At 41.2% G+C, this 10,756-nt stretch overlaps 2 protein-coding genes across 2 annotated transcripts; both read right to left on the bottom strand.

Moving 5' to 3' along the window:
* Positions 1 to 425: 425 nt before the first annotated feature.
* lratd2b (LRAT domain containing 2b) lies at positions 426 to 2,664 on the bottom strand. Its single transcript, XM_007548087.2, has 2 exons — positions 2,499 to 2,664; positions 426 to 2,259 (listed from the first exon to the last, which is right to left on the bottom strand). The coding sequence occupies exon 2, from the start codon at positions 2,034 to 2,036 to the stop codon at positions 1,209 to 1,211; it is 828 nt and encodes a 275-aa protein (XP_007548149.1). The 5' UTR covers positions 2,037 to 2,259; positions 2,499 to 2,664; the 3' UTR covers positions 426 to 1,208.
* Positions 2,665 to 6,266: 3,602 nt separating this feature from the next.
* On the bottom strand, positions 6,267 to 10,723 carry nsmce2 (NSE2 (MMS21) homolog, SMC5-SMC6 complex SUMO ligase). Its single transcript, XM_007547971.2, has 6 exons — positions 10,369 to 10,723; positions 9,475 to 9,587; positions 9,034 to 9,187; positions 7,939 to 8,030; positions 7,664 to 7,770; positions 6,267 to 6,553 (listed from the first exon to the last, which is right to left on the bottom strand). The coding sequence occupies exons 1-6, from the start codon at positions 10,481 to 10,483 to the stop codon at positions 6,442 to 6,444; spliced, it is 693 nt and encodes a 230-aa protein (XP_007548033.1). The 5' UTR covers positions 10,484 to 10,723; the 3' UTR covers positions 6,267 to 6,441.
* Positions 10,724 to 10,756: the final 33 nt, after the last annotated feature.

Raw genomic sequence — 10,756 nt, 5'->3', positions numbered from 1 at the left:
TGATTAAAACTCTGCTGACTTTATTAACTAGCTAGGTGACTTGTTCTGAATAAAAAGGGGGCTGCTGAATATAAATGTACACCACACTTTTCAGATATTTGTTCCAATATTTTGGAAAATATTTTTTTCTTTCTCGAATACTTTTTTTTAAGCCACTGCACCGACACACGATGACAAAATGCGTATAAAGTTCAAATAAAACATACACTTGCGTGTTTTGATCACAACTTTTTTTTCCCCACAATTACCACATATGTCTCCTTATGCACAATGAGATTATGTCTGTGAACTTGACTTGTATGAAAACTAACACTTCAGCGGTCCAAGACAGCCGCTTGGTTTGCTTCTACCTTGGGCTGGCTTTGCTTTCACATGTCACCTTTCTAGAGGGGGGGACAAAAAGAAACCATGCAAGGAAAAAAACGTTAATCTTCAAATATAAATTTATTCCATAAGCCTTCATACAAACATGATTTTCGTTTTAGTTTTGTCAAGAAAAATAAACTGTTAAAAGTGGCGAATCATTAAAGGTGCACAAATATGGCTATGAACAGGAAAGTCCACAGGTAAAGCTGTGAGATGATTGGCTATAAAGCAACGCATGGGAATCCTTAACACTGAGAGAAAACGGTGATAAAAGGTACAGGTAGTCTCTCACTCTGCATCAGTATCCGGCACCTGAGTTTCACGACGGGCAGCACACCACTTGGAGAACTCGGTCTCGGGTAACGTGGGAGGGGGTCCCTCACAAGTGTGCTAAGATTCAAGGGTCGTTTAAATCTTACTTTCTCTCCTAACAGATAAGGCTGCAAGTAGATCTCATGCAAATTCATCACAGTAACTCAGTGGATCTTGAGGTTGAGGTAATTTAAAGAGAGGAGAGAGGAACTTAGGTTATTTTGGGGGTGAGTGTGTGGGGGCCGTTGTGTTATTTTAACTTGCCAGTGCAAATTAGGGTATTGAATATTCTTCTCAAGCCTTGAGAGCTTCCTTGCTAAAGCACTTGAGAATGGAGCAAGTGCTGCTCCAGATATCAAAGTTTGTGAAGATAAACTTTCCACCTCCTCCCTCCTTTTCTTCTGCACATCCTGTGGCAGAGTGATACAGCCGCTCTAGACTGGCTCATCAAGAGGTAACAGAGCTCTCCCTCGACACCAGCACATGTCCTCCCGTCCAACATCTCCTTCGTCAAGTCCAAGGCAAACCCATCAGTTTACGAAGCACTCCTCTTTGAGGTCGTGCGTGGCATTCAGATGGTTGGCCAGCTCCTGCATCACGGCATCTTTGCCGATCTGGTCGTTCCGCCGCTTCTCCATGATCACGTCCTCCAGGCACTGAAACTCCAACACGTGGCTCTTCTTCTCGGAGAAGAGCAGTTTTAACTTGTACGGCTGCTTCCCGATCCGTATCTCCCCCCCGATTTTGAACTCCCGCCTCCCGAAGCGGCACCAGGCCGCGAAACACTCGGAGTTCCTCCAGCACAGGTCCCTGTCTCTGGTTCCGACGTGATCCATGGCGTTGCGCACGATCACCTCCGGCGGGAGCGCACGGTGCCGGTACAGGCCGTTCACTATCCTGCCCTTCTTCCCCTGGCTCACGTCGGTCAGAAAGTTGTTCTTGACCTCGGCGCGGTGCAAGTGCACCACCTGGAAGTCGCCGACGTAAACGGCCCAGTGCGGGTACTGGCCGGTGGCCACGAACTCCAGCAGGTCGCCAGGTCTGCATTTGGCCAGGAGGCTCTCCGGGGAGACGGACGCGGCTCCGGAGCTCCGCTCGTAGACGCACTCGTCTCGGTAGTAGACGACGCACTCCAGCTCGTCGTCCGGGTCGAAGGGCTTCTCTTCGTGGCTCACCGGCCGACTGTCCGGCGGGAAGTGGTCCAGGTTGTCGTCCTGTTCCTGGTCGTCGTCGTCGTTAGAGAAAATGTAGGAGACGCCGATCCGCGTTCCGTCGCCATCCGGATCGAAGCCGTTCGGGTCCGACGTTGGTACCTCCGCGTAATTGATGTGCGTTAGTTTCTCCACCTGATTCCCCATAAAGACGAGACTAAAACGGCACGCGCGCGCGCGCGCGTGCAAACACACACACACAGGCACGCAGACAGGATCCACCTGTTCTCTGCGCTCACACCTCAGCAGGAGACGGAAAGAGGAGGAGGCAGAGTCAGAATTAAATCCAAAACGGAGACGAGGGGCACCGGCGATCCATGTCCAGCTGTAAGGCTGTGCTCCCCCACAAACGATCACCAACTGTTGAGATCTGCGAGGAAACGGAAGTGAGGACATTAAAGGCAAAGTTTAACTCCAGCTCGTTCCCAACAGGTGTGACCTGAATCACCTGTTGGCTCACATTTCCTCCTGAACTCTCCGGCAGAAGGAGGTTACGGGACATTTTTGACTGCATTTAAAGCACATTAAAACGCTGCTTGTGACCTACATTGCTGGTGTAACGCCAAGCTGTTAGATTAAGTCATTTTCTGTCACCTGCGGCAATCTCACCTGTAGTTCAGCAGCTCCGAGTCTCTTCCGCGCTTACATGAGGAACCATGAGCGGCAGCTTTTGTCCTTCCTGTGCGGCGGCTTGTTGCGCCGTGTTGGTTCAGGGTGCTGCACAGACACAGGCTGCCTGTTGTATGAAGCCCAGTGTTTGTTGCAATGAAACTCGCTCAGGATCCACCGACTGCTGGGAGGAGGTGTCATTTAAAGCGACAGTAAGCCAGAAAACACTTCAACTCTTGGAAGAAGAAAGAAAAATCTGCCTTTTAGGAACGTACTCTGGCAGTTTCCAGTTCCTTTTAATTTATCATGTTTCTATTAGTTTCATTCATCATGTGTAACTGCATCGTTTAGGTAACACTTTAGCTCATTAGATCACATGTTCAGCTTGTTAAACAGAGCAAAAGAAGCGAAAATGATTGGACAGTCCTCAGGAGAAGGTGCCTCCAAATTATGAAAAGCACTTTATTTTATTTTTTTTAAATTAGGTAAAAAGGAAAAGGTTAATTCACACAGGGTGGAAAAAGAGTTCATCAGCTAAAAAAAAAATATGTTATCACCTCCATACAGGTCCTCTCACTATATTAATCTGAAAGTCAATTTATTTCAGTTAATTAATTTAAAAGTGAAACCTAAAAGTTAAGCACAGACACATTGCTATAAGTTTGTGGCGGACCTTGAAGCATTGAGACTTACGAATCTCCCCAGAATCTCTAAAGGGACTTCGCTTCACAATCTTCCCTGGACTCTAACAGGACACCTGTTGCTCATGTCACACTTTTTCCTTCTGCTCAACTTTCTATTGACGTGCTCGCTCAGTGGCCTCATTGAACACTCAGCCTTTCTGCAAATTGACCTTTTGTGTCACACGCTCCTTATGGAGGCCATCAACGACTGCCAGCTGCAGAGCGCCAGCTCAGCAGTCTTCCCCATAATGGTGAAGGCCGTAACATGGTCATAACATAACATCTCTGTATTAAAGATAATTTTTATTACTGTCATACTGCTGGATTTTTACTGGCTGCAAGCCAAAGCTATTAAAGCTAACATAAGTGATCACTTGCGTTATTGCGGTGTGTGATGGGTCTTTATAAGTTTTATTTTATGAAATGAATTCCTGAAATAAAGCAACTTTTCGATGGCTTTCTAATTTAATGGCAATGTACATGTAACGGCACACGGCCCGTACGGTTTTCAGCTTATTTCAGAAAACACAGCTAAGCCACATTCTGCTTAAAAACCGCCCCATCAACGCACGTGAGATTTCCATCCATCCATATACCACTTATCTTTACAGGGTTGCTGCTGCCCATCTCCGGTGATCAATGACTGAAAGGATCTGCACAAAATAACTATTTTACCACAGTATAATGCTGAGAAGCCATGCATCCACACCATGATACTTAAAAACAATTTGGGGAAACCAGTTAACATGAAAGTCTTTGGACGGTGGGAGGAAACCGGAGACAACCCGTCGATGCATAGAGAGAATTTGCACGCTCCATGCAGGTTTGTTTTGACAATTTTTCAGAGATAAAATATTTACAACAAATAATTGGACTCATGCATTTCTGGTATGAACCAATAAACCTTTAGAAACAGGGTCGTTGTAATTGTTTCTTTTCTGTGCCCTCTCTTCACATCGGTTCCAGTAAAGCCCATGTAGCACTTCAAGTATCAGTCTAGTGTAAAACCGGCTTTATTCACTTTAGACGGGAAGCCCGGGAGAGTGCTACACATTTATTGGCGCTCTTGATGAAGAGCATGAAAATAAATTCACCTTGCGTGTACTTTTTGTCTTTTCGTCACTAGCAACTGGGTGGCATTAAGATAACATCAGATTATACCCTGCAAGGCAGAAAAGAAAGTTATGGTTTATATTTTAAAAGTTCCTAGAAACATTTATCAATTTTCTTTTAAAAAGTAGACATAAAACTACATTTATTACAGAAGAGTTGTTAAACCTACCAATAATGTTCTTGAATGAAATGTTGGATTTGTGTAAATCAAACAACTGCAATAAACTGACTTCATCTCAAGGCTTTTCATTGATCTTTACCAGGAGTGTAATTCATGTGCATTGTTACTCTTCATGTCAAAATGCACAAGAATCCACGTTACATTTTTAATGTTGGGCTGAAACTCTTTTGAAATGACCCAGAGGGTGCGCCTGGATCACATCAGAACTTTGTGTTTGTTCGAAGCTTATCTGAGCCTCAGTCTCTTCCCAGTCCGTCCAACTCGATCCCTGCTCCTGCCAATCCTCTTGTGCCAAGACTTAGTGAAAATATGTTCACTTTGAGAGAGCCAAAGGTTCACTCTCCATGGACCAAGCCAAATACCCAGACTTACAGTTAAAGCCATTTTCAGCCCTGAGCGTTTTTTTTTTTTTCTTTTTTTTTTGGAGGAGATAAGTGTAAAATCCAGGTAAAACACAGCCATACCGAGCTGCCTGTGCCATGTATTGATGTTTTTTTTTATTATTAGTATTATCCTTCTAAATAGCTAACAAAGGATATCTACATTCAGCAAGTCAAATTTAAGACTTTTTAATTAAATTTAAGACTGAAAAAAGCACAAATACAAGGAATGGTTTGGAGATCCTGCTGTATTAAAGTCAAAACGGAGTAATTGTGAAATTTCTGGGATTTGTTTGTGGTTCTTGTTAGCAGCTTTGTAATTTTCACGTTGCATAAGGCTTTCTTTAACCTTAATCCCTAAAGTTCCTAGCTTAAAAGTTTTTTTTAAATGTTTTTGCACATAATGCACCTAGACTCCTATCGGTGAGCCAGTGCCAAAAATGTCATCAAGCCAACTGTCAATAAATTTGCACTTACCCATGCTATAATAGTTGCAAAAAGCTAGGTAGCTCGCAACAGTTTATTAGCAGCTAGTTAGCAGTAGCTTCAACCACTTAAATTCACAGAATGCAATGAAGATGTCTGCGGGCGACTCAATCGTTTGCCTGGTGGAAAAGTCCTGCAAATAATAATAATAATAAAAGATTAAATAATCCTGCCACGACAAAATACCATATCTGTGATTAACGTATTCAAGGGAAACTTACATTATTTTAAATGAATTTAAGACATTTTAATGCCTCCATTTTAGATGCCTGAATTAAAAACTCGGTACAAACACAGCGCTTGTTAATGAACGGGCCGATACGAGTTCCCCATTTTCCACAGAAAATGATTTCTAAATTACCCCTAAACGAGAACGAGATGAAAAAGTCAACATCAGCCAGAGCTTTCATTGCTGGGTGATTTCTCCTCTGGTGAAGTGCTCTTACTGCCGTGCGATTCGGGCCTTGTATGGACAGAGCTATTAGAGATCTTTAAGAATGCCTGATGCAAGGGTATTAAGAAGATTAGCTTCACCTAGTTTCATCTCAACGCAGCCTTTGTTTGTTTCTCTGAGGAACAATGGTCCTTCTCAGCATGTAAGGAGAAATGTAATCACCTAAGAGCATTTCCCACAGGAGGTGGCAGAACAGTTTGTTTATGGCTTGCTCACAACCCTGATTCAGGATTTCCTTTTGTTCCTGCTGAGAGAATAAAGCGCTTTCCTTTAAGAAGCTGTATTTTTTTTATTATTATTTAGTTGTGATTCTCTTAAAAAGTCAGAGGTATGATAAGGTCCAAACCTGAGGCTAAGAGTTCAGAATCCATGCTGGAGTTTGTTTTCTACACTGATGTTGGAGAAACAGCGCCCTCTGATGGTTAAGTTAATATACTGCGTCAGGTGGGGGGAAAAAAAAGAAGAAAAAAGTCATTTGAGCTATTATCATTTATTTAGAAAATATATGAAACGTTCATATACAAGCAATGAAATGTCAGAACATCAACCGTCTGCTAGAAGAAAAAAAGCCCAAAACATATTTTCAAAACATTACAAACAATTCCTGCTCTCAAAGCTACAGGTTACAGAAATACAAAGCAGAGCGTCATGTCTTGTTGCTTTGACGCTTTTGGTTCTGGATTTTCCTTCTCAGCATCTGGTCAGGAATGAGGTCGGACTCTTTGACGTCTCCATTTCCACAGCCAACCACAGGACAGCTGGAGGACACACACCACATGTTTAGATGTTCAAACGGAAAGCAACTTTTAACTCACAAGGTGCTCTCTGTATGCCGACTTGAAAATTGTGTTCCAACATGTTCTGTCAGATAACTGAGTGCAAACCAACCTCGTATACAGGTGCATCTTTATAAAATAGATCATTAAAAAGTTTGGATATTTCAGTAACTTTATTCAAGAAATTAAAGTCAGAGATTACATAGACTCGTGTCGCAAAGAAGTTTATTTTGAACATTCATTTTGGTTCATCTTTGCTAATAAAACTCAGAGTGTGTTACATCTAAGGATGCTGAAAGAAAATTGAGTGGAAGGAAAAAGTGTGGTAGAAAAATTTGCTCAAACAGAAGTGTGATAACTGCAGCCTGGAGGGGATTGTGAAGAAAAGCCCACTGAAGAGTTTCAGCGAAGAAAGGGAGAACATAAAGAAAGTTGGACTTTTTAAAATCCTCCTCCATGTCACTCTGCACTGATGCAGGAATTCATGCAAAAAGAGGCCCAACCAGGTTCAGTATGCCAACATTTCTGCATTAAAAATAATTTCATTGTTCATTTACGACATTCAAGCTTTGTAATACTCTAGGTTTCGGGCTTACAGTAACTACTTTCATCAATCTTTCATCACCTTCTGATTGAGTCACTCAGATATTTGCTCTTTTCAATATTACTCTTATTTACTGAGATGATCCTGCAGCACTGTGACAGACTGGCGACCTGTCCAGGGTGTCCCTGCCTCTCGCCCGGAACGATAGCTGGAGATAGGCACCAGCAACCCTCCCGACCCCACTGAGGGACAAGGGTGTAAAGAAAATGGATGGATGGATGGATCCTGTAGCAGCTATATTTAGTTAGTATTTATTGAGAACGTATCAAAAACTTGAGAATGGAGAATGGAAGAGTTTCTTTGGGATTTTATCAGAGCTCCACATTTAGTTCGACTCCAACATCAAAGCGCTACAATGAGGAATCCGTGTTTCTTTTTTAACCAATTAAAGGAAGCCTGCTGCTGGTCCCATGCCAACCTGCCGAGTTGTTTACCAGCGCTGAACCTGACTCGACTCTCTAAGCGTCCTCGCAGGGAGAGTGTCTTACCGGCACTTCTTTTTCTGGCTGTACTTCGTTTTGATCAGACTCAGTATGGCTTCCTCATCGTAGTGGTGGTTGCACTTCTTATTCTTCATCGGGTTCACCATCTCCACCTTGAATGCAGATAATACACAGCAGGTTACTTTGAATAACAAAACTTAGAACAAAAAAAGAAAAAAAGAGAAAAAAAAACACATTCAGTTGCTGAAACTGGAAAGTGTGAGTGATTTCTAATGGGAAGTTCAGAAAAGAAAGTGTTAAAGCATCCAGGAATGATTTACCTGTGTGAGCGGGCAGGTGAAGTTGACCTGGCTCTGGGTGACGGCGATGTCCTCGTCGAGTTCCTCTATGCCCTCTGCGGAGTCCTGATCGGCTGGAGAAAACACAACATGCACGCAGCTTGTGTCCAATCACAGCGAGTCGATGATGGTGAACTGGAACATCAACAGGACGACTGGAAGACACCCAGTATGCAAAAGAGCCGTGCTTGGACAGGATTAGCCTTACGGAATATGCCAGGATGAAGCACTTCAGCGGTGATGGATTTTGCTCCAAAATAAATACCCATGCACAAAGTCTGTAAATTTCCCATGAAACATTTATCACAAACATGGGATTGCAGTTACATTTTCTATTAGGGTTGAAACGATTGATCAAATGAATCGTGATGAATCGGTTATTGAAATAATCGTCAACTGGTTTAGTAATCGATTATAATCGCTGACTGGATTACACACACTCATAAAAACCCATTTGCTGAAATACATACTAACTCAGAGAGGTAAATTAAACCAAAACGGTACAAAAAATAAATGCTTTTTGTATTTAAGATTAAAAAAAAACCAAACATTGTAAATATGTTCCACCCAGAAGTCCTCTAATGTGATAGTTTTAGCTTCATGTGGGTCAAATTCTCTAAAAAAGAAAAGATAGAAGAAGAATGGATTGCTAAAATAATTGTTAGTTTCAGTCCCATTTTCCATATGGTAAAAAAACAAATAAAAGCTAAATATCCCTCTATATTCAGCAACCTGAGTCAGACTACCCTCGTGTATGTACTATCTTTTGTTAAAGTTGCAGCTGCAAGTCACTGGGCGTCTCCCTCGCATGTGTTTAAGGTGATGTACAGTTAGTTTTTCAGCACAAACAGCATTTTGCATGTTGGCCAAAACACCCTCAGTTTAAAAAAGAGATGTTTTGGTAGGTTCGGAATTGTGTATGGCACAATTCCAAACATAAAATCATAAAACATAAAATCCCGACCAAAACATTCAGAATTTTGTGGTTTTAACACGATACAGTGGCGGAAAGGTTCAAGGGGTGTAAATACTTTGCACATAAATCAATACCTGACCAACAGAAGCACAAAGTCTAACCTTGTTGCAGAGCGTTCTTGATGTTCTCCTTGAATGCAGCCACTTTCTGGTGATTGTTCAGGTCAGCGTTGGAGAGTTGAGCGATTCTCTCTGCAAACCGCTCCTTCACTTTGGCAGACAGGCTGAACATGGCCTCTGGCTGCTGGGGAGTAACCTACAGAAAGAAACACGTTAGTTAGCTTATTAAACCGGAAAAGAAGTTTAATATAATTGACCTAAAGCTTCAGAATGATTTATTAGATGTGAAAAACATCAAGTAAAAAGAAATGCCAAAACAGAAACTCCAATGATGTATTTGGGAATCAAACATTTACGTTGTACTTTTCATTAATTAAAGTCTTCTTCTCCATAATCCCTCTTATGTTTGATCTTGGTGAATTAAAAGTAGTGCTGAAGTGTTTTCCATTTGGAGGATTGTGATTGTGACACATTGTGATTCACCTCAGCTGTGGCTTGCTGTACAATATCTACAAAGTAGTTTATCTCCCTGTCCAGCTTCGCACACTGCAGAATCATGGCCTCCATCTCTTTGATGCCAGGGTTCATCTCTTCATCTTGAGCAAAACACACACACACACACACACACACAGAGGGAATTATTAAACTGCTTTATTTAAGTAAGTAAATGTTATCTGATAACTGCACACAGAGATCAAGCGTCTTAAATCTCTGATAAGACACAAATGAATTAGTAGCTTATTTTCAATTTGGCAGTTAGAAAACACAATTAGTTAAAGTTTCTATTTCAATATTTGTAACATTTTTTTATCTGATTTGAATTTCAGATCATTTTGATAACCAAATACAAATGTTTAAAGAGATCATATTGAATTTTAGTACTATTAACAGCTCCAAAGCTGTGCACAAAACTAATATCAAAGTTATTACACTAAGTTTTATTTGTCCCATAATCACCTAGATAATAAAGATGCCGTTAGTCGAAATATTAAGGTATTCATATAATTCTTGTGAAAAAAAATATAAGAAATAATCACAGAATATATATACTGTTTGGTTAAACGTTCCTAAAAATATATTGATTGTAGAATGCAAACATACAGATATGAGATTAAAAGGTGAATGTTACATCTGGATCCTCCTAATACACAATAATAAGGTTTGGGGAGAAGATCAGAGGAGATGACTTTCATTTTTGTAATAGTAGTAGTGTATGAACATGTATCAGTTTCATTATTATAGTTTAAAAATGTCTTTAAAAAAATTCTATCCCTGACAATAAATACGTTAATTAAAAACGGTACAAGAACAAAAACACGCTGGAGAAAACTGTTACTGTACCAAAAAAAATGATCACAAAGAGTCTCTGATATTTACCTTGAGCTTCCGCTAGGTCCATAGCAACATCTGTCACAATGTCCATTCCTGTCCCGAGGTCTGTCTGACATGACTTCAAGCTGGACAGTATTCCGTCCACAGCTTTCAGAGACATTTTCAACTGCAACGTTTGTCTTTGGTGACAACAGAGGCGACTTCAGGTTAGCCTAGCCTGCTAACGTCCGCGGCAACCTGCTACGGCTAACACAGCTAACCGCAAAGTTATTTCATTAAGTTTAGAAACAGCGTCTTACTGTGTTTATTTTTTTTTAAGTTTTTAGAAAACACACATTTAAACCAAATGACGAAACAGGGATGAAAAACCCCTTCAAAAGCGGCAAACGCTTCATTTCCGGGTAAATTATTTTCAAAATAAGAGAATCACATA

The sequence above is a fragment of the Poecilia formosa genome, unplaced genomic scaffold (genome assembly GCF_000485575.1).
Source record: "Poecilia formosa unplaced genomic scaffold, Poecilia_formosa-5.1.2 Scaffold0, whole genome shotgun sequence".
Classification (NCBI taxonomy): domain Eukaryota; kingdom Metazoa; phylum Chordata; class Actinopteri; order Cyprinodontiformes; family Poeciliidae; genus Poecilia; species Poecilia formosa.
The sequence above is the reverse complement of the archived record's forward strand: the minus strand, read 5'-3'. Positions and strand labels throughout refer to the sequence as shown.